The sequence below is a fragment of the Lathamus discolor genome, chromosome Z, assembly GCF_037157495.1.
Source record: "Lathamus discolor isolate bLatDis1 chromosome Z, bLatDis1.hap1, whole genome shotgun sequence".
Taxonomy (NCBI): domain Eukaryota; kingdom Metazoa; phylum Chordata; class Aves; order Psittaciformes; family Psittacidae; genus Lathamus; species Lathamus discolor.
This window is the reverse complement of record NC_088909.1, coordinates 27172059-27196136: the sequence shown is the minus strand read 5'-3', so window position 1 is coordinate 27196136 and position 24078 is coordinate 27172059. Positions and strand designations below refer to the sequence as shown.

At 42.1% G+C, this 24078-nt stretch overlaps 1 protein-coding gene across 5 annotated transcripts; it reads left to right on the top strand.

Moving 5' to 3' along the window:
- The first annotated feature begins 824 nt into the window (after window positions 1-824).
- On the top strand, window positions 825-22293 carry RGMB (repulsive guidance molecule BMP co-receptor b). 5 transcript variants are annotated; one of them, XM_065662902.1, is made up of 7 exons: window positions 825-1189; window positions 2808-2921; window positions 3761-4272; window positions 13662-13837; window positions 16121-16230; window positions 20805-20955; window positions 21092-22293. In XM_065662902.1, the coding sequence occupies exons 1-6, from the start codon at window positions 1084-1086 to the stop codon at window positions 20942-20944; spliced, it is 1158 nt and encodes a 385-aa protein (XP_065518974.1). In that variant the 5' UTR covers window positions 825-1083; the 3' UTR covers window positions 20945-20955; window positions 21092-22293. The 5 variants fall into 5 exon arrangements, 4 of the variants coding, with proteins under 4 accessions (XP_065518974.1, XP_065518972.1, XP_065518971.1 ...); XR_010608776.1 differs by lacking the exon at window positions 21092-22293 and having other exon boundaries at window positions 13662-14253; window positions 20805-20892; XM_065662900.1 differs by lacking the exons at window positions 20805-20955; window positions 21092-22293 and having other exon boundaries at window positions 13662-14253; window positions 16121-16248.
- Window positions 22294-24078: the final 1785 nt, after the last annotated feature.

Sequence of the window (24078 nt, the reverse complement as noted above, 5' to 3'; positions counted from 1 at the left end):
ATGAATAATTAAGCTGTGATGAGGTACTACAAGGAATTTGTGACTGCCATGAAATTAACCCTTCCCAGGGGCTTTATGGCATCAACTGCAGATGAGTCCCCATATCAATCAGACGTGATTGCATCATATGAACAACACTCAGTAGACTTGCCTTATTTGATCTAATGAAATTCTGTCAGTTTTCGTCCACAAATAATTCAGGTAAGTTGCTTTAGCCATTGAAGTTGGATGGGGCTTGGAGCAACCTGGGCTAGTGGAAGGTGTCCCTGTCCGTGGCAGGGGGTTGGAACCGGATGAGCTTTAAAGGGCCCTTCAAGCCGAAACCATTCTGCGGTACTATGAGGCGTGCCTTGGGCGAGGGACCACTGGCTGGTAGCGTTGGGACTTCTGCCCTATGAGTGGCCGGACGCAGAGGAAGACGGTGTGCCCGTAAACACGGCTTGTGCTGGGGCTGCGGCTCTACCGGTGCGGCCCGCTCCAGCCCTACCACCGCCACATCCCCCGCCCGCGCGACCGCGGGCGGCTACCCGTACCCCTCCCGCCACTCACGTGGCTGGCGCAGCCAATCCCATCCGCGGGGACCGCCCCTGGGCACCGCCGCGGTTGGCAGCGAGCGTGGCCGCGCCCGGCCGGGCAGGGCCGGGGGCGTGGCTTACTGCGCAGCGCCCCGCAGGGCAGGAGGCCCGGCGCGAGGGGGCGGGCCGTCGTGGGGCTTGTCGGACGGGCCGGGCAGGCAATGGAAGGCGGCGGCCCTAGAGGGGCGGAGAGTCGTGGGGGCGGGCACAGTACGCGGGAGGCCGGTGGGCTGTTGGGGGATGCGGCAGCCGCGCCCGTGTTTGCCCCCTCCTTCACCCCCTCCTTCACCCCCTCCTTCGCCCCCTCACCGGCTCCTTCCCTTTGTGCGCGTCTCCTTCTACAGCCATGCCGTGCAGCCCCGCGTCCGCCCCGCCGTGTGCCGGCAGCCTCCCCTCGCCGCCGCGCCTCTGAAGGAAGGAGAGGACGCCGCAAGGAGGAGGTTGCCCGCCTGCCGCCTCATGCCACGGCACCGTCCCGCCGCCAGTCCGGGGAGCTGCATGGACGGGCATGGGGAGAGCTGGGCCTTCCCTCGCCGCCTGTGCTGAGCCGCCGCGCCGCACATCGCTCGCCGTCGTCTGTCTCCTCGCCACCCTGGGGCCACTGCTGGGCTCAGGTACCGGGGCGAGGGGCAGCTTGCGGGTGGGAAGGGGAAAGCGGCGCTGGAAGTGATGGGAGCGAAGCCGGGCTGTGCGGCGCCCCGCCTCAGGACACAGGGAACCGCTGTTGCTTTTTGCTTCAGGTGGAGCCAGCGTTTGCCTGGCAGACTGTAAACCTTAGGAAGGAGGTGGAAGTTGCCCCGCACGTTGGAGGTGCTTGCTAAAGTGGTCTCTGCTTTCAACTCGGAAGTGATCTGGGAGGTGGTAGCTCTATGAAAATGTTTTTCTCTAGCTTGAGCGCCTTTATATATTTATAGTCTTAATGAAATAAATTCTAGGGAGAAGTCATCCCATTTAATCAAGTCGCTGTTCATTCACCCCCCTCTGTACCAAGAGCGCACTGAAAGCAGCAAGCAGATTTCCTAAAGTTGCAAGGAGTGTGCAGAACAGATTTATTAGACTATTTAATAACTTGACTGACTAGCTCAGCTAGACTTGTATGTGATTAAAATAATATCACAAAGCATAACCGAAAGGAAATACACGAAGTTTTGATGCTTTGACAATCAGGCTCTTGACCAGTGTTGCCTGTGTCATTTTGCTTGCCACAGGTGGGTTTTTTTTGTTTGTGTATCTGAAAACCAGAATTTGATTATTCCCCCCAACCCACCCCATTCTTTTGCAAAGCTACATGTCACTTGAGCAAAGATGAAGTGAAAAACATACAGCTTGCTCATTCATGGTCATGCTTGGCTTTTAAATTAGTGCCTTCCTCCTTCTACTCTGTGTTGTCTTGGGGTTTTGGTGGGAGATTTACGTTAGCTACGCATCACTGGCAAAACATGTTGCCGTTAAATTCATGGTTTAGATATTCAGAGTAAGTCATGTGAGTGCTGACTCACAGGAGGGTCAGCTAAGGGGGAAGCAAAGAAATTGCTAGTATCTAACCTGTCATCACTGTGAACTGCAGAAAGCAACTGTGTTTAAAAATGAGAAGTGCTATGCTACTGTTCAGTCCATTTTCCACTCCTGGTGTCTCAGGAGTTCAGGAATATTTTAAGTAGGCCACTAAGTCAGAAGTCAGACTGGACCCATGCCTGTTTTACTTAGAGGACACACAAAGCAAGTGGGAAAAGTAAAAAAAGGGGTTTGAGAGGAGGGAAAATAATATCTGTTAGGTATTTTCTCTATTAAGTATACCAAGAATCCTAAAGATATTTCCATGTATCTTTGTAAGCATTTTTGTGGTGTTCAAAATCTGCTTTATGGCAGTTAGAAATTACACATTAATATGTGCACAGCTGAATTTTATAGATTATAAAATAACAGATAAGTGCAGGATTTTTCTAGTAGATATTTTGGGTGTTTTGCTAGGCACAGAGTTTTTTTTGTTTGTGTATCTGAAAACCAGGATTTGATTATTCCACTCTCCCCCCAAGCTATTCGATGAAGTCTTGCACATACTCTTTATGAAGGTCCATTTTCTGTTAAGGCTGTTCTCAGGTCTTTGGATGGGAAGGAACATGATCTCTCATTTGACTGGGGTACTCCTAATTTTAACCCCTGTGAAACATGCGGCTGTTGTTTCCTTAGTGCAGGGTGCAGTCTCATTTTTTTCTGCTCCTTCTTGTGTAGAAATTACCTGCAGAAGACTGTTAACTGCCAATGAAAATCTGGAAGGATTTCAGTTCATGACAATGAGAGCTGTGGAGGAGAGGGCTGTAAAACTCCAGTTTGCTTGCTGGGATGGTAATTATGCTTTTTTTGTGGGAATCAGCTGATCAGATGAGGTGTAACTGGTTTGTTCATGTAAACTGAAGTGTGTACCTGTTGTGCACATCTGATAAGTAGTAAAGTTTCTTGTGGGGAGAGTTTCTTTGCTCCTAATCTTGTTATTGAATTGCCCTGTAAGACATACTGCTATTGCAGTGTAAGGATTCCTTAGCTGGCAATATGCACTTCAGTCAGCTGTGGGTTTTCTTGTTCATAAGTTGCGGAAGGTGAGCAGTGAAGCTTATAGCTATGGCAATGCCAGGGAAATAAAGCAAACTTTATGGCCTGCCTGCTTCCCTGCCATCCTTCCCCCCCACCTTGCTTTGTAGAAGAGAAACTTCGGTTCATTGAATCTGTTTTTGCCTGAACGTTTATCACTTGCTGCCTTTACCGCATTTTTCAGAGGAGCAGGATTCTGTTTAAAAGTTGAGCAACTTGTGTAAGGTATTGAAAGACAAAATGGAGGCTTGCTTATTGACTAAGCAATTAACTTAAGCACAGAATCACATCATTACCTTGATACCTGGAAAGAAATGCTGGGCTGTCACTTGGCAGGAGCTAGTGCTTTTAATTTCCATCTAGACAATATCAAGTAACAGTTAAGTCATGTGTGGGTCATCTCAGCTGTTGAGATGGTCTGTATTGCTATCTTTCTGTCTCTCAGCCCCTTTTTCTCTATTATATGGTGTTTCATTAATGGATGAGCACTGTAAGTTGTTTTCAGGTTGTTTTCTACAGTACCTGTGGGTATGTCACGGGGTATTGCAATCTAAGAGGTTTGCTTGATATCTTTCTGCCATCTGTTTTGTGCTTAGGTGATGGCCAGCTGCAAACACCATGTCGAATCCAGAAGTGCACCACTGATTTTGTATCCTTAACTTCACATCTAAACTCGGCTCTTGAGAGCTTTGATTTGGAGTTCTGCAAGGCCCTGCGAGCATACTCAGCCTGTACCTATCGCAATTCCAAAGTATGCCGTGGAAACCTAGTTTACCATTCTGCAGTGCTTGGGATCAGTGATCTCATGAGCCAGAGAAACTGTTCCAAAGATGGACCTACATCATCCAGCAACCCTGAAGTAACCCATGATCTCTGCAATTACAGTGGCCACCCAGAAGCCAGAGAACATCAGGGTGGGGAGAAGACTGCTCCCCTTACTTACCTATTTTGTGGCTTGTTTGGTGATCCTCATCTGAGAACTTTTAAGGATCACTTCCAGACATGCAAAGTGGAAGGTGCTTGGCCTCTCATAGACAATAACTACTTATCAGTGCAAGTGACCAATGTACCTGTGGTAGCAGGATCCAGCGCTACTGCTACAAATAAGGTATGAATTGTTCTTGAGCACTATGCATGCATGCTGAAGTGAAAGACCAAGGCAGTAGAGTAAGTCACTTAGCCTTTAACAGTTAAGAAGTGTAGTAGCTTGAGAAACTTCTATGCAGTAGTCTAAGAAAGTAAAACTGTTAGTCCCTTCTGAAAATGAAAGCTTAAAATGAGTCGCTTTCTTCTTTATACTCCTCCCCAGCACAAGCAAATCCTGTATGTATCACAGCATAAGCCTGTAGTATTTACATTTAAGCCTTTACATTTAGCATTGTAATGCTTTAAAACAGCTGTTGGATTGCAGCATCTGTGGCTGCCTCTGCACTATGTAAAAGTATCAGGCAAGGAGGAAGGAAAGAGTGTAAGTCTTTGCTTCTCATTAATTCTCTAAATTGTGTAGCTGTAAGGGTAGGAAACAAAAAGTACTGAGTGGCACAACACATGAGTTACCAAGACACCAAGGGCTCAGAGAACAGACAAGAAGGGGAGCTGCTAAGAATTGAGAGGGGGCAACAAAAAAATTATGTTGATGACAAATGGTTCTCAGAACATTTAGTATCTAGGGCTTACTAAAGAAGCAGCAGCCTGAAAATTATGCTCAGAGTGTAAGTCCCTGTTCAGACTGGCAAGACTTAACATTACTCCTCTCAACCACTTGAGGTGGCTAGAGGAGTAATACATATTCCTAGTATTGATAACTTATACCATTTTCTTACCTTAAGAAAAGTACTTGTCTCTTTCTGCTGAAGGCAGATAGCAGGTGTGTCTATTTGAAAAAAATAAGGCAGTGTAAAACATGTGCCTGGCTCAGATGTCCTTAGATTTTTCCTCTAGGGCTGAAAAATGCTCTGAACTTTTGGGGGCATCTTTCTGTAAGTAAAAGAAATTACTTGAACGTGCAGTTGAAGCTGATGTCATGTATCTTGTTCCCTTTTTGGAGTGAAATGGCCTTTTTATAACTGTGGTAGTGTAGCTCTGGCATTCGCAAGGTAGGTCATGTTATGTGTACACAGTTTGAAGACCATCAATATTTGAGAATTTTCATTGGTTTGTTAAGCTCCGAAGTAGGTTTTTTTTCTGTATTTTTTTTTTTTTTTTTAGGCTGGGTCAGGAGCAGAGGGTGCTGATCACAGTAGGTTAAAGCCTGCACATCTTCCGTGGAGATGACTGTGCAGTGATAATTGAAAATCAGTTTTGTTGTTTCATTCATACTGGTTTCTGAGGTACTGACTAATGTCAGTCTTTGTATGACTTAGGTAAATTTTTGCATTTGCCAGAGGCTGGATTTATAGATTACTGCAATTCAGAATTGCCTTTTCCCAACTTGTGCGTGTTCCAAGAACAGTCTGCATTGTGAATGACATCTGAAGGAATACCAAATGAAGAGAATGAAGCTAACCTGAGTAAGCTTTGCAAAAGAGACTTTGGTCCATTGAAATCTGCTCCAGTGGCTACTTAAATAAGCAGAAGAAAAAGCTGCATTTCATAATCTGCAGTAGGCTTTTATTCTCAGTTTTGCTAAAGTCTTGTGGACTGTTCTTCATTTCCTGTTACTGGTAGTACTGGAGGAGAAAGTTGAGAATCATTTTGTGTATGAATTGTGTGGGTGGCTGGTGTCTGATTGTAATAGATAGGTAATGATCTTGCCCTTTGCCACATTCTGAAAATGATTGACTATGGTAGCATGTTATGCTGATGTATGTCTCCTCAGATAACCAAGAGGAGAACTTCAGGAGATGAATGCCTGTATGTGCATTTAAAAGGCATACCTTCTGTCTTTATTCTCAATGTTTTTGCATCTTTCTTTGACTTGTCATTCTGGAAAAAGTGATAATACATTTTTTCTCCTGTAATAGTATTTTAACATCCTTACTGTTGCACAAGTACAGCTAAATGTGTGGAAGCAATTAAATAAGATACGTGGTTTAGGGTATTGGAAATGTCTGTGTTAATATCTGTTAGATGTTGTAGAGTCCCTGAGTTTTTTTTCTTTCTTTGCCAGGTAATCAAACTCATCAGCACACCTGTTTGTAGGAAAGTAAGATTGTTTGAATATGCAAGTTACTTAGCAAGATAAGTTTTAATAACTTTCTTAACTCCTTTATTTCTTTATGGAGCATGCTGCTACAAAAAGATACAGAAAAGACTTGTTAAACTACACTGCTACTTCTAGTTTCATTCCTGTAACATTTTTCTCTGCAAGTAGTCAATTTTGGTTGTGGTGGTGGACTGTCTATGGCTGGGTGTGCTTTCCTAATTTCAGCCACAGGTTAGCTTAAGGCACCTTCAACTGCTACTAAGAGAAGTTTAGTGACTTTAAGCTGTGTAGTACTTTTTCCCTAGCTGAGAACATGCTAATAGTTTCCAGAACATTAACCACTGTTAGTCTCACAGCGTTTTCATTGTGGGTATTTGACATAGGTGCTTAACGGGAAATGATGACAAAGGTTTATGCAGAACTTAAATTGTGCAGAAGCCGAAGCAAATACTAGCCTACTTAATCCACTCTAAAGCAGACCTAATGAAAGCAAAGGCAAGAAGAGCAGAAAATTCAGATGTTCCTGAATGCACTTTTTTAGGGGAAGTGATTTAGCAGACTATAGGAACAGAAAATATAATCTTCAGCCAATCTGCAGTTGTGCTTTTGGAAGGGACATACCATCACTTGCCCTTGCAGGTAGTTACTGCCTTCAAATTTATCACAGCTTTCTGGTGTATCAAGCTTTAAGGAAATCTGCAATGAAGGGGGCATTATGTGTAAAGTAAGTTGCCTTCTATCCAAAACTTACAAGACTGAATAACCCCTACAGTCTGAGGCCTATCCAGTAAATTCATAAAGGACAAGAGAGAAGGAGACTTTTAAGAAAGAATGTGAAGAATAAGGGTATTGCTCCACCCCATCTGGTAGGAAGGTATGAAGAGCAGGGAAACTCTTCCTATAATTCTTTAATGGGAAGGATATGTCTCTTGCGGAAGTTGTGTATTTATTCAGAAAATACTCTTGGCAGTTTGTAGGTGTTTTGCTTATTTGTGATGGTAACAAGATCTCTTTATTCATAGTGAATAAAGTTACTCTGTGATGTAGCTGAAAATTGAAACTCTGTTCTATTTTTGACATTGTCTGGTGTGCTTGTGCCCCTTGGCATAGGAGCCTATGGCCTTTCAGTTGGAGAATGAAGAATCATCACTAAGTAGCAGGGAAACTGAATTAAATCTTTTCTTTTTCTTTCTGATGGATTTTCTGTATGAGTTTTGGGTACGTCACTGGAATTTTTGTCTTATTTCTTGAGCTATGAAGAGCTACCCTCTCCTGAGAGCAGTTTGTGGATTTTCTGAGGATAAATGGCTATTAGAAGGGGTGATACAGGGAGCAGGTAGGAAGGGTATTGTATAATACATTAAATAGAAGTGGCTTTTCTTATTTATTTATTGTGTGCTTTATGTGGAGGGGTGCAAAGTCTTTATTGGGTTTCATTGCTGTGACAGGTGTTCTGGATATCACTGCTGTAGCATCCCTGAATAGCAAATGAGGCAGAGATGCTTGGGCTTGCCTATGGAAAACTTTCCTTCTTGTTTGCAGTATTTGGAAATGGAGTTTTTCCTATCTGTGTGTTTCACAGTGGGTAGCTTAAGGGTGACAGTGAATGGAAGGACAGAGAAAGAAAAAAACCACAGAACTTCTACTGTAGTGAATTTTAGTAATACTGTAGCTTTGAAACTGGGAATTGGTGATACTATCAGAGTAGAGGAACATTGGGTCTAATGTTCTTTTTCCTGGAGTCAAAACCTCTCTTGCAGCATGGTTTCGATTTTTGCAGAAAATCGCTGTGGACTGAGCAGTGTACTTAGTCTCCTTTAAGGAATATTAAAACATTTGTCTTGCAGTTACCGTTCAGTTGTTGTTCTAAGTAGGATCACCAGATAACTGATCATGCATAATTTTTTTTTTTTTTTCATTTTTATGGACATCCTACCTAAGCTAAAGATGAATTTTTCTTTACTTCTGAGAAGTAGTACATATTACAGTTTTGTTGGGGGACTGTTGTGGTTTAAGCCCAGCCAGTAACTCGGAACCACACAGCCACTTGCTCACCATCCCCTTTCCTTCCCCCCACACTCTGTGGATATATGGATGAGGGGATTGAGGACACCCTCAGTAAATTTGCAGATGACACTAAGCTGGATGAGAGTGTTGATCTGCTTAAAGATAAAAAGAGGGATCTGGACAGCCTGGATCAATGGGCTGAGGCCAGCTGTATGAAATTCAGTGAGGCGAAGTGATGGGCCCTGCATGTGGGTCACAACAACCCCATGCAACACTACAGGCTTGGGGAAGTCTGGAGTGGGTCTGAAGGACGACGGTGAAGCTGGTGGAGGGACTAGAGAAGAAGTTTTAAAAGGAGCAACTGAGGGAACTGGGATTGTTCAGCCTGGAAAAAAGGAGTCTGAGGGAAGACCTTACCACTCTCTACAACTACCCGAAAGGAGGTTGTAGTGAAGTGGGTGTCAGTTTCTTTTCCCAAGTAACAAGTGATAGGAAAAGGGGTGATGGCCTCAAGCTGTGCCAGGGAATGTTTAAACTGGATATTGGGAAAAGTTCTTCACCAGAAGGATTGTCAAATACTGATAGGCTGCCTGGGCAGTGTTTGATGTATCATCCCTGAAGGTGTTTAAAAGATGGGTAGATGTGGCGCTTAAGGACACGATTTAGTGGTGGACTTTGTAGTGTTAGATTAACGGTTGGATTTGGTGATCTTAAGGTCTTTCATGATTTTTATTCTATAAAATGCATAGTAAAATCCTAACATACAGTCATACATACAGAACTGTAATTACGTTATAGTGGTAGTTAAGACTAGTATGAGAAATCGGAGTTGGAAGTGTTGTTGTTATAATGCACACAAGCCAGGCACCTTCTACAAATACGTGGTTTTCTAGAAACTTTAGCACCTCAGTAACACCATCCTTGTATGTGCAGTGGGATTGAAGTAATATCTGCGACTAGTACACTCAGTGAGGATGATGTTACTGGCATCAGTAGGAGTGGAATGATGAAGTCCAAAATTAAATATTTCAAGCGCATGGGGTTTGTTTGGTTTCAGGACTCTTAGTATAGCTAGTGTTTGTTTATTGTTCCAGAGACTTAACTGAAGAGTCAACCTTATTTTCATCTTTTAAGGTTCCTCGCCACAGTAGCTTAAGAGCTTTATATGTGAGAACAAGGCTCAGACACTGATACTTTTAAAAAATTTCAGCCTTTCTACATCTGAAGACTCTGGCATTTGGATTTGCCTGCCCTAGGTTTAGAAAGGCTCGTTTCTAGTCCATAAACAGTGATGCATGAGCAGCTTTGCAGGGGTGCTCTTAAAACCCAGCCAGAGAAGAACCCTACAGAAAGCACTATAGGTACATGTACACGTATTAGACATGTTACATTTGTTTGTAATAACCTTTTTCACTGTTTAATTCTTTCTTTTACCTTGAGAATTTAAACAGTGAAAGCTTTGCCATGAAATTTGCTTCGTATGCTGTTGCAACAAGCTCTTGAGTATCCCTCAGTACCAGGGTGCAAGACTGAGGCAGGAGTGGGTAGTAAAAGGACTTTACAGAACTCTGCTTTTACTGATCTGTCCTTAAATCCATTAAATGGATGTCACATAACAGAAAACATAATATTGAAATCTAATGTCTTGAGCAGCAGTGTTTAAATACAAATATGTCCTTGGAAAGTCTTAATGGTCTCTGTTGATTCTCTGGAGCATCTTGCAAGGTATGTGGAGGCCTTCATTCGACTAGGTCATTCAGCCCTCATTCAGCATGCAATGTTATTGCTATTCTTGTCTTACGGTGAAGGCTTCTGTTCTCCCTCTCTGTCTCTGAAACTGTGCATTTCGTTCTTGCAGAGGAGCGAGCTTTGGAGAGAATAGTTTGGCTGCTTCCTCATAAATTTTGTTATGTGCCTTGTTTTAACTGTTTTATGAAGTAGCCAGTACTGTGTCTCATTAAAACCATTACCTCTTTCTGACTCCAGAGCTGCTCAGGTGCTAAGCAGACTTAGAACTTTACTTCTGTTAAAATTTAAATCATTCTTTCCTTGCAGCGCAATGCAGATGTGCTTGAGGAAGTAGGAATACTTCTTTGAGCAGGCTGAGATAAAAGTTTGTTTCCTCAAAACTGTCCTGATTTACTGCATCAGGGTTTGGATTATGTGCAGGAGTAATAATCACTTGACAGATCTCAGGTTTCTCTTCTCTGGGTTGCTGAGATTACATCACTAAGCATAGAGTTGTGAGGTGGTCTTTACAGGAATGAGGGCACTCGTGCATTTTTTCGACTTTTGGGCATAGACATTCAAGCTTAATTGTGGTCCACACAGATCAGTTTACCAAGTTGGTTGAGTACAGGTGATCTCAAGCTAGCTATATACTGATTAAAACAAAGAAAAAAAAAAAAAGGAAGATTCCAGTCATATAGCACAAGTGGGCACATATTACATCAAAATAACATGTAGTGTAAGTGTGTGAGAGACAGAAAAACAGACAGCATCAAACAACTGGGACAAACCAAACATTGAAAGCTAACAATATACTGTTTAGAGTATGTCTGTGTATTCCAAAGGAGAAACTCTTTAAGTGAAAAGAGGGAGATGGAAAGACTTTTTGTCTTGCACAACTGCTATGTCTTGCACAACTGCTATGGAGAGGTGAGGCTAAGGAGGGTACAGGTTTTATTCAGATTTTCTGGAATCAGCTGTTCGTTTAACCTCTAGCTTCTACTTCAGAGGAGAGGGGCAGGAAACAAAAGTTGTGCAGAAGTGTGCTGGTTAACTGAAGTGAAAATGTGAGGTTGCTGTAGAGTATATGTCAAGGCAAAAGTTCAATATTAGATTGAAAATGCCTTCTAATATGTTTTGGAGTACTCTGAATCTGTTAGCAGATTGCTTAAATCATATACTGCAAGTAATTTTCATCAGTCAGTGATGAAACTAATGACTAAAACACCTATTTCTGATGCAAAATTCCCTTTGACTATTTCAAGGAGTCGCTCCCCTCTGAAACTGTAAAGGAAGTAACATACCTGTTTCCAGTATTTATTTATCTTTGTCACTGACATGGACGGTGGGATTGAGTGCGCCCTCGGCAAGTTTGCCGATGACACCAAGCTGTGTGGTCTGGTTGATATGCTGGAGGGAAGGAATGCCATCCAGAGGGATCTTGACACGCTTGTGAGGTGGGCTGATGCCAACCTTATGAAGTTTAACCATGCCAAGTGCAAGGTCCTACACCTGGGTAGGAGCAATCCCAGTCACAGCTACAGGTTGGGCAGAGAAGAGATTCAGAGCAGCCCTGCGGAGAAGGACTTGGGGGTGTTGGTCGATGAGAAAATGAACATGAGCCGGCTTCAGTGTGCGCTTGCAGCCTGGAAAGCCAACCGTATCCTGGGCTGCATCAAAAGGAGCGTGACCAGCAGGTCAAAGGAGGTGATCCTGCCCCTCTACTCTGCTCTTGTGAGACCTCACCTGGAGTATTGTGTGCAGTTCTGGTGTCCTCAACATAAAAAGGACATGGAACTGTTGGAACAAGTCCAGATGACAAGGGGCTGGAGCACCTCCCGTATGAAGACAGGCTGAGAAAGTTGGGGCTGTTCAGCCTGGGAAAGAGAAGGCTGTGTGGAGACCTCATAGCAGCCTTCCAGTATCTGAAGGGGGGGCTACAGGGATGCTGGGGATGGACTCTTCATTCAGACTGTAGAGACAGGACAAGGGGTAATGGGTTGAAACTTAAACAGGTGAAGTTTAGATTGGATATAAGGAAGAAATTCTTTACTGTGAGGGTGGTGAGGCACTGGACTGGATTGCCCAGGGGAGTAGTGAATGCACCATCCCTGGCGGTGTTCAAGGCCAGGTTGGACAGAGGCTTGGGTGGCATGGTTTAGTGTGAGGTGTCCCTGCCCACGACAGGGGGGTGGAACTAGATGATCTTAAGGTTCTTTCCAACCCTAACTATCCTATGATTCCTCATTATACTTTTTATTTTAGGAAAAGACATTAGACACTACAAAACTTTGTCTGCCAAGCAGTTTAATGATTCCCTTCAAGTAAGACTGGAGGACCTACTGTTTCTGTTGTGGCTTATTGAAAGAAATGTAAAGGTTGAAAAGGCCAGTCATAATCTTAAAAGAATGAGTAACTGCTTTATGCTCCCGATTTTCTGTATTGAAAGTCAGTCTTCAGAGGCGTGCTTTTCAGTCTTGTTTTGTCTCTCAATGGACATATTTTCTAGCAAGAGTGGGCTGGAAGTGTCAAATCTGCCAGTTCCTGGGACAAATGGATTCAGGAGCCTTAAACAGTTATTTGACTAGTTGTTCTTCTTGGTCATGTATCTGATGTCTCACTGCCTGCTGTATTCATGGCTGATAAAGCACTAAATACATCAGTGCCTCTCGCACAACTAATCCTGCAACACATACAACAAGTGTACCACAGCATGTGTACCCAGCAAAGGTGATACAGTGACTGTAAATAGGGTGATGAGAATATTGTGAGTGGGGGAAGATGAGTTCTCTTGTACCTTTGTGTGATTTTGCAGTCTCATTCTGATTTTGCCATAGTGGCTATCTTGCATTGTGGGAATTACTTAGCAGTTAGCTTCTCTGTGACTGCAGGATGCATTCCAAAGCATTAAGAAACCATCAGGCAGGAGGGAATTGTGATGCTTAATTAAATAGAAAGCCTTTTCCTTTCCTGATCTTGTGGCTGTTGCCACATGCTAATAGTCTTGCTTCCAAGCCAACGTAAGACCAACAGGTTCAGACTGTAGAAGAGAATGCTCAAGGGGACACCTTATAGTAGCCATCCAGTACCTAAACGAGGCCTACAAGAAACCTGGACTTTTTACAAGGACCTGTAGGGACAGGACAAGGGGGAATGGCTTTAACCTGACAGAGTGGAGATTGAGATGAGCTCTCAGGCAGAAGTTCTTCCCTGTGAGGGTGCTGAGGGCCTGGCACAGGCTGCCCAGAGAAGCTGTGGCTGCCCCATCCCTGGCAGTGCTCAAGGCCGGGTTGGACGGTGCCTGGAGCTACCTGATCTAGTGGAAGGTGTCCCTGCCTGTGGCGGTGGAACTAGCTGGTCTTTAAGGTCGCTTCCAGCCAAAACTGTTCTATGATTCTATGATTTAACAACTGCTATCTTGTAAAACATTGTTTCAAGCATATATAATGACTGTTTTCCTGTAGGTATGAGTTGGGGACAGCTATCAAGCTCTGAGGCAGTGGGCAGTCCCAGATATGTTTGCTTACAAGATGGAAAAGGGATTGAAATAATAATTTTTTTCGTACTAATTTTGCCTTTTTTTTTTCTCTACCTCCCCTCCCGCCCTCACCCCCCAGATAACTATTATCTTTAAATCATACCAAGACTGTACAGATCAGAAAGTATATCAAGCAGTGACTGATGACTTGCCTGCAGCTTTTGTTGATGGTACAACAAGTGGAGGTGATGGGAACACCAAGAGCTTGCGAATTGTGGAGAAAATCAGTGGCAAATACATCGAAATGCATGCCAGGTACATTGGAACCACAGTGTATATACGCCAGCTTGGGCACTACCTAACACTGGCCATTCGCATGCCTCAAGAGGTGGTCATGGCCCATGAGGAGAGCCAGGATCTGCAGCTGTGTGTGAATGGTTGCCCTTCAAGTGAACGTATCGATGATAATGGCCACTTACCATTACCTGTGATGGGTCACTTGCTCCCTCAGCGTGGTTCTGCTCATCCCCAGTCAGTGTACACTCTGGAAACTGCTACCACTAAGTGCCATGAGAAGATGCTGCTGAAGGACTTATATTTTTACTCATGTGTATTTGATCTGCTCACCACTGGTGATGCTAACTTCACAGCTGCTGCTCACAGCGCTTTGCAGGATGTGGAGTCACTGCACCCTAGAAAAGAGCACTGGCATATCTTTCCCAACAGTGAAGGTGGGGGTGTGGACAAGGGTAACAAATTCTTTGTTGGTCTTGGACTTGTGTGCTTGATCCTTGTGTTTTTGTAGGGCTTTTTTGTTCATAACAAAGTTTTGAAATATATATATAGTCATAATATATTGACTAAATATAAGTATATATGTGTATACCATGTATATGAACGGATGTTTTGTCTTGGGACACCCACCAGATTGTACATACTGTCTTAAGTGTTTTCATGCGTGATTGCTGTAGTATTCTTTGTATCTGTTTTGCAATTGATGAAATATTTTATAATGTCCCTGCATTGGGTCCTGATAGAAAGCACTTTATTTTTTAATACATTAAATATTTATGTGTGTCTGAGTATGTATTATACATACAAACATGTTCATACAACACTCAGTGCTACCTCTAAGTGCTACTTAGTTTAACACAAATTTTTAACGGGATTAATTTGTGGGTTTTTTCTATCATTTCTCTTCCTCCAGAGACAGTATGTCTCTTGTTCTGTAATGGCATTGGGGATTTGCTGGGCTTGCTAGTTAAAATCATTAAGAATGGGATTGTATTCTGTCCCTCGAACAAATAGCTATCCTGTCTGTGGAGGGAGAGAGTAAAATGCTTCCCATTAGCTGAAATTAGAATCTTGGATAACCTGAATTACAGAACCTTCTTTGTAATTCTGACATCTCCTAGTTTCATGGCTTGAGTTTCAAAAGAAGAAAAGGAAGTGAGACTTGTAACTGTTGCAGCTGCCCTTAACCTCAAGGGTTGTCATTCTCCAAGACTGACTGGAGAAATCACAAGCCTGAAATCTGCCCCTTGCTTAGGTGCTAAACTTATCTATACATTCAGAAGGAATGTATAGATATACGGGTAGTGAGACCACAGGCTCTGACTAATTTCACTGAATAGCTAGGAGGAGAATGATTTGGTGGCCTGAATGCCTTAATCTGCTGCAAGGAGTGGAAGTTTTAATTCATTCTACAATAAACCCAGCTCCAAGACATGTTTATTTCACTCTTAGGAAACTGTTCATCAGAGACTGGACAGATACATTAGAAGTGCTATCTGAATAAGACTCAGATAGCACTTGCCTTTGTTTGGTAAACTTGATCTAGTGTTTGCCTTGGAGGGAGATGGAGTTTATTTACAGAATTAAAGCTCCTAGTTTTTATGAAGACTTGCTGGGTTAGGGACTGTTGACTGTTAAGGCCAGCAGCAGTCTTCTCAAAGAAACTAATTAATTCCCTGTCTGGATGGGTAACTGCGTACAGGTGTTACTCTGGGAATACCTGAGATGAAAGTAGTCAGAACTGAGGGAAGGCTGAAGGTAAAACTTTATTTTAGACTTTTATTTGCAGCTTGTTATGTCTGATGATGCTGTTTCAGATGAGTTAGACTTGTGGATAATGTGGCCCCGCACAGTCTGACAGTCTTCTTCCTCTTTTGTGTGAATGAACTTCCTCTTCAGTGCTCTGAATTTAGAGTTCTCATGGCTGAAAATTAGTGGATGAACCTAGAGTTTCTTGCAGTGGTGCACATACTTACTGGGCAGGCACCACATACTAGTTAACTTCCTCTGTCCCTGGATCCTGTATGTATATATATATATGTATGCTAATAATATATTTATACTAGCATTGAGTTGTTAGCTTCTCAGATGAATAATATTTTGGAACTGTGGTAATTCCCAGAAAGAGTTTTCAATTTTCTGATTCTTGCTGTGGGACTTATTGAGAAAATGTTATTTGCGCATGTTCATTCTTAACGTCTTTAAGAGAGCTTTAGTTCATGCCAAATGTGGTCATTTTGAAGCTAGTGAATGGTCTCTGGAGATAGCTTAAGCTTAGAGGAGCACTTTTTTTTTTTTCCACAGGTCCTCCAAATGTCTGTGTTATAGAAGGATATACATAGTTTTCATGCTCGGAAATCCCACAGTGTATCAGTCTTTGCCAAACCTTTTAGATGTGGTTCATGAGTATACCAGTAAGTATATGTTTGTGTAAAAGAGTGGCTGAGCAGCATGTAAATACTTTAAATTATTGTGAAAGAAGAATCAAGTTGCCTTCTCTGTTGAGGAGCATCTATAATGTGGTATTAGTGACCCCTGGTGGGGTGCAGAGAAATATGGGATGTGGTCTACATACTGGGCAGGGAATCTATAAATAAAGCCCCAGTTTCTCTCGTTAGCCATCGCTTGTTGGATAGGAATGTGCTGAGCGTAGTCATTACTCTTCCTTGCAGATGCTTTTCCCTCTGCTATATAAGCTGTGTAGTGAAATTTATGACCAGCAGCTGCAAACCAGGCTCATACACAGGAGATAGTGTCTGGGAAAAAAACAGCAGGAACCATCCCCTCACGATCCCACTTGCACAGTTCCTTCACAGTGTTTGCAGAGATACTTGAAAGCGCTTTAACACAGTGATCTGATATTGCTGCATCCATCTTGAGAGGTGTTATGAAAATCCTCTTTTAAAGTTACTGGAGAACTCTCAGACCAGAAGAACCCAGAAAGAGAAAATTACTTGCAGTGATTTTAATCAGAACAACTGAAGAAGAGCTGTTGTGTTAAAAGAATAAATTACATTGAAGAGTTCAAAAGATCACAGAACTTTGTATAACAAGATGATCTCCTATGTATATATGGGAGTTGTAATATTTTAGCTGCAGGGGTGATCAAGCAGTATGAATTAAAAGTGCCCTGACTTAAAACTGGTCCTGTCAGGTACATACCCAGAAAACTAGACCTAATAAACACAATTTTGAATGTTGTTTTTCTAAGCTTGTGTTGTAGCTAGAATTTGAGGTAGATGCATCACTAAATGCTCTGTCGAAATAACTATAGGAAGCAAAAGGAGCTTTAAATACACGTATGTTTAGTATATGCAGGAGGATCCCTTCATATCTGTAAGAGCTTACTTTCAAAGGTGGTGATCTACCACCACAAGCTCTGCAGAAGGAAATTTAGCATGATCCATCAGGATTTTAATGCAACAAATAGTAAGCTGTTACTGATGCTATTACTTGTCTTTAAATTGGAGAGACATAAGTTTGAAAATGGACCACCTTGTAGATAAAGAATAGGCTGGATGGCTGCACACAGAAAGTTCTAGTCAATGGCTCAATGTTTACGCAGAGAATGGTGATGAGAGGTGTCCCTCAGGGGTCAGTATTTGGACCAATCCTATTCAACATCTTGGCTGGCGATACGAATGATGGGATTGAGTGTGCCCTCAGCAATTTTGCTGATCTCACTAATCTAGGTGGTTTGGTTGATAACACTGGAGGGAAGGGATGCCATCCAGAGGGACCTTGACACTTGAGAGGTGGCCAGTTCCAGCCTCATGAAGTCCAACCAAGCCAAGTGTAAGGTCCTGCACCTGGGTCGAGGTAATCCCAGGCACAGCTACAGGTTGAGCAGAGAACTGAGATTCAGATCAGCCCTGCAGAGAAGGACTTGTGTGTGCTGGTTGAGGAGAAAATGAACATGAGCTGGCTTCAGCGTGCGCTCACAGCCTGGAAAGCCAACCGTATCCTGGGCTGTATCAAAAGGAGCGTGACCAGCAGGTCAAATGAGGTAATCCTGCCCCTCTACTCTGCTCTCGTGAGACCTCACCTGGAGTATTGTGTGCAGTTCTGTGGTGTCCTCAACATAAAAAGGACATGAAACTGCTGAAACAAGTCCAGAGGAGGGCCATGAGGATGAGCAAGGTCTGGAGCACCTCCCGTATGAAGACAGGCTGAGGAAGTTGGGGCTGTTCAGCCTGGGAAAGAGAAGGCTGCGTGGAGACCTCATAGCAGCCTTCCAGTACCTGAAGGGGGCCTATAGGGATGCTGGCGATGGACATTTCATTAGGGACTGTAGTGGTAGGACAAGGGGTAAGGGGTTAAAACTTAAACAGGGGAAGTTTAGATTGGATGTAAGGAAGAAGTTCTTTACTGTGAGGGTGGTGAGGCACTGGAACAGGCTGCCCAAAGAAGTGGTAAATGCCCCATCCCTGGCAGTGTTCAAGGCCAGGCTGGACAGAGTCTCAGGTGACATGGTCAAATGTGAGGCGTCCCTGCGCATGTCAGGGGGTTGGAACTAAGTGACCTTAAAGTCCTTTCCAACCCTGACCATTCTATGATGCTATGATTCTATACTATTTGTTGTTTGCCTTTGTCTTAAAATTAGCTGATGCGCTGGATATTAGTGGCTTATTTAAAAGGTGATTTTAAGTATTGTTAAGCACTTTGAACTATATTATTTCCTAATACTGTTGTAAGAGAGTTCTTAATAGTAGCTGTAGTTGTGGAGTCTGACAGGTTCCCTAGGAAGCGTGTCACAAAACTAAGCAGAGAATCAGGTGCTTAATCATTCATTTTGTATGTACATAGGCTCCCAAACAAGGGTATTATAAAAGGAAATAGCACGTTCATATCAAACCAAAAATTGTTTTTTCTCTCTTCCTGGAAAACCTGTCTGGAAGAATTATCTGCATAGAGGACCTGTTCAATGGAACACAACCCGAGAGAACGCAGGAGAACAACCTGGCTTTTGTTCTAGAGGTTGAGTTTGGACCTTTCTGTAGTTCATTTCCTCTCAGACTGCTGCTGTACTGCCAGAAAATACATCCCCCACTGTTTACGTTCTCTTACTTTAGCAGTATGGATACTGTGCACTTGTTCTATGGTTTTGAAGATGTTTAAGTGGCTCTTTGTTTACATACACCCTGAAGTGAAGCAAGCAGTGTTGCAAGCTTTGCACTGCCTAATGAGTGTTTTGTTAGTGGACGTGTCCTGAAAAAACCCAGTTTGCTTTTGGCTTTCTTCTGTTTCGACAGAGTTATAGCAAAGTTTCAAATCTTTTTTTTTTTTTAGGGCATACAGCTGCAGTATTCTATGTCGAAATTTACGTGTTTTGGGTTATTTTAATTCCTGCCTGTGTCTTGACTGATATAAACTGTATTCCTTTCTGTCTTTTTAACTATTGTAGCTAGTAAAGAGTGCTATCTAGACAATGCCTAGACACTGCTACTAACGACTCCCTTTTTTTGAAGGTATTATTTGTTGTTTTCAACATAGGCATTCTGTGTTGTGCTGCTAGTTCTATATTAAAAACAAACAAAGATTGTGTGGGTCAGTGTTGTTCGTTAGATTTTATCATTATTAGATTTTATCATTCTTAGTTTTAGATTTTTAGATTTTATCATTCTTACTAATTCGCTTGTTTTGAAGAGCAACATAGCCACAGATCAAGTATGCCAGTTAAGTTTATTGTGATGTTGATGCAGAACAATTCCATCTTATCTGATTCACAGTTCTTTTAATCTATGTTTGTAAATTTCACTTCACTGAAATTAAAAGCTGCTGATCATAAATCAACTGTGAACACTACATTTAAATAAATAAAAAGGTTCATTACAGACTTTGAATGCATACAGGGGTATGTATCAGAAGTGGTAACTAGATATAAAAAGGACTTAATGTATGTGGATTCCCAGTAACTTTTATGGGAATTATTTTAATGACTACTACGGTTTTGAAGCTTAATTTCCACTTTTATTCTACACCGTAACAGTAGAAGAATAATCCATTACTTACACAATCAATGACAGAACATGTCATTGATTCTAGAATGTGCTGAAGACTGGGTCTACAACAGATTTGGTATGTCTAGTTGGTGTTTGAAGTGTTTAAATCTTAAATTGACTTACACATTAAAGCCGCCTCAGCTTGAAGCGAGACGTATCTTTAGGATCTCTACTTCTTTCTTCTTAGTCCAGTAAAGTCCCTGAAGGAACCTGCATTTTTGCTACTAGGCAGAGAAAACAAGTGCAGTCTTGAAGGTTCTACATGCTCCCTAGCCAGATTCACATGTTCATCTTCCTGGTTTACTTGCAGGCCTTTTTTGGCAGGCACTTGTCCTGCTCAGTCATGTTTTACAGATGATGGTGAGTTGCTTCTAGTGTAGTGGTGGTAAACATCCTGCTTATGGGATGGGCAGAGGCAAAGTTAAAATTCCTCCTCTGCTTCAATTTTTCACATCTTGCGAGAATGCCAGTGCCTTAACAGCTGGGAGCTATAGTCAAATAAATACAATTCTGTGTTGTTATAAAGTGATAGCTTTATACAAACAAGGTCTTAGGTGCCTTGAAAGAGATCGGAGGCATACTTTATGCTTGAGAATTATTTCGCCTGAATTCTGTAAACTAAGTTTGTAGGTCTTAAGTCAGTGGAGTAAATGGCAGGATTGTAGGTTGGGTTGTATTGTCTTCTGGAGGTTCCTGCTGATATGCTTCAATACAGAGGGGACCCAGGCAGCTAATTTTTAAATAGCTAACGTCAGATGAAATTAGTCCAACCCTCATGGGTACATTTTAAATTCCAGCCTAGGTTCCTATTCAGGGAGTACCTATATTTGGTAGATGCAAGCCAGCTGACCCAGCATCTTGTGCACAGAATCACATCTATCTCCCAGGCCTTACTGATAGATACATTTTGGCCTCTGAAAGCCCAAACTGACCTTCTTGGCCTTGTCAATATACTGAAACTCTCAACATTTCATTTCTTTTGAAAGCATACATACAGAAGGCAACAAGACCACCCCGTCCTTTCTGTACTGGTTTCTTCCCTCCCAGAGCATCTGGGGAGCAGCAGGGGAATGACACCAAGAAAAAGCAGGAGTCAGAAACAAAGAGGAAACAAGAGATGGAGTGAAATCCTAGTGGGTAAGGCTTCTAATCTTAATTGTGGTCTTTAATTCCCAGACTGTTTACATTTTCCAATGAATGATATAAAATATATAACATAAATCTGCATAGGAGCAGGTGCTGTGTTTTCTAATTAATGTGTTTTATTTTTTAGGCTGTCCTTAGGTGTGTTCTTTGCTTCCATTAAGAAAAATTCTGTATTTCGTTGTGAAGTTAACAGTGCTTCATGTTCTCACTTACCTACACTGAGATTTTCTACCTAAACTGAAGAGATTCACAGCTTGGCCTTCTACACATGAATAATACCTATTCTGTTTCTGAGGTTATGTCAAGAAAACCCTTGCCAAATTCACAGAAGAAAACAAAAGCAACAACCTTGAGATGTGGCAATCTAGGGGCAATGAAAATGCCCATAAGATTGAATTCTGTAGGAGGACAAGTATAGAAATGTATTCTCTTGGATGTAGGCAGGAGGTGGCACTGAGCTGCTCAGACCTTTGAAGCCAGGGGATATGGTGGGTATATGATCAAAAGCAAATATTTAGAAAAGCAGCAAATTTTAATATAGAAAATTGAGGCCCTCAGGTACTACCGGATTACACACCAGCTGTGTGCAGGCTCTGAGTATTGAATCTAGGTGTCTAAATTTTTTAGCGATTAAAGGCTGTAATGCCTGTAAATGAACACACACCTGTTTTTGCAGATGAGCTAGATTTTGAACAGCCGCAAATACATCAGACCTGACAAGATGCATGCCAAGATTCTGAGGGATCTGGCAAATGTAGTCACTAAGTTGCTCTCTCTTGTATTTGAAAAATCACGGCAGTCAGGCGAAGTCCCTAGTGACTACATGCTACATGCACGTAGAGGTACCCAGTCACAGTGATTTTCCAGAAAGGGTGTGCAGAGTTTTTTCCATCATGCAGTCCTCTCTGCACGTCCTTATTTGTGTGCATACAGTTGGGGTAGGCCCCTTCTACCCTATTTTGCTGGTTGTAAGGTCTTTCCTCTCCATATCACCCTGTACCCTTTCCTTCTCTATCCAAGCCACAAATTGATTGTGGGTCATCATTTCCATCCCTTGCTGTTCCTAGCTGAAAGCTCTTTTTTCCAGGTTGGCCAGACTTGACAAACCTGTCAAGATGTTTAATTAATTAAGAGTTTAATTAAGATCAACCCTAGGGGTTGCACAGTGCTATCACGGTATTATCCAAATCCATGGTGAAAGTTTCACTTTCTTTATACATCAGTTGAGACATTGATTTTAAAGATCTCAAATTCTATGATGCTTTGCTTCTCTGTTCTCATCCCTCTTTCTGATGCTGTAAGCTTTCCTAGAAGTACTAATTTCCAACAATAAAGCACATCAGAAATAGTCAAGATGACCTGCTTGTGTTTGTGCCATAGTGGCAATTTTAGAATGATTGTTCTTTGGGTGAGAAAATGAGCTCACTTCATAGTCTAGAAAGATCTGAAACTAATTGTATCTACCACCTAGTTCTCAAATTTTCAGTTTTGGAATTAATTACAAGATCACTCCATGATGGAACTCAGAGTACAGCTAAGGTATTTCACATACAAATTATGTTTAAGAGAAACACACAGACCATAGGAAGCATGAAGATCTCACCTGTCAAATTGAACTACTCAAAAAGCTGAAAATGCATACAAAGAATCTTACGGTTAATCTTAAAATGTTTAATATCTAATTAACAATAAAACACTCCCAGTGCTTCAGGAAAAGAAATTATTCACAACAAAAGCACTCAGAGTCCTGTAGTCTTTGTAATTGCTGACAATTACTAGTAAGTCTAGAGAAATCATCACTTACTACTTACATGACCGCTCATGCAAATGTAGATTTCTTTCAACCATTTAAGTATTAAGCTTTCACAGGCAGGCAGTCTTAAAAGTGGAAACTGTGCTCCGAATTTTCCAAGGGAAGCACTGCTCTTTAACGTAGATATAAGTTCAGCTCCCTCTAGTGACTCCAACTGCTGCTTTGGGTACGTAGCAAGAAAAGGAACATTTCTGCCCCTGATCTTCTATTCAAGATAGATAGAAAATGGAACCCCAATTATAAAAATACATACCTATCGTATGATAAGATTGAATAGTGGAGTAAAGGAGAAAATAAAGTGTATCCTTTATTGTTACAGATACTGCATCATTTAAAGTAAATTTACAAAACAAAATGAGCCCACACTTGGTAAATAAGCTTTTGCACTTCAAGCAGTATTTTCTGATTAGCCAATAGTGCAATACTTTCTGCTTACTCATAAAAACCTTGCCCAAGGAAGTGGTAAATACTCCATCCCTGGCAGTCTTCAAGGCCAGGCTGGACAGGACCTTGAGTGACATGGTCTAGACTGAGTCATCCCTGCGCATGGCAGGGGGCTTGGAACTACATGATCTTAAGGTCCTTTCCAATCCTAACTATTCTATGATTCTATGATTTTAAAAGGCAAAGCCAAGAGCAGTGATTAACTAAAAAATGGTCATAGAAATAATAAAGTGCTTGGGAGATATGAAACGTACAAAGAAGCATTTACAGTAGCTGCCATACAGCTGTTTCTTGGTGACACATATGAAGGGAAGAAACAATAATGAAGAAGAAATGAGGATAATTCATCAGAACCTGTCTCTTCAGGTATGTTCCGCTTACTCAATCAATCCATAGCATTGAATAAGTAAATTGTTCAGTCTAATAAATTTTACTGAAGTGACAGAAAAAAGCAATTATTTTAATATAATGCAGAATATTCAGTGCAATTTGAGAGTACCTCAGTATCTCATTAAAATTCTTAACTGATCAGCTAAAAGCAAACAATGCCTAAACCAGCTGGTACTATGGCAGATCTTTCCTTGTTTGTACCTGTGTGCGAGAGACCAGGAGTGCAACCAGCCCATGAAAGCACCAGAACTGGCACAAACAGGAGAGACGTGACATCGCTTCATTTGCTGGCAAGCACCAGTCTGACAAGACTTAGCCATGGTGGGGTGTGTGCAAAAGTTTTTTAGGTTTTCTATGCTCTTTCACTGCTTTCCTTAGGGAGAAGGAAAGCTGTGTCTACATTATCAACTCATGCAGTGCAGAGCAAGAAAAAATGAGTTGAGGACCCAACATCTGCACCCCACACC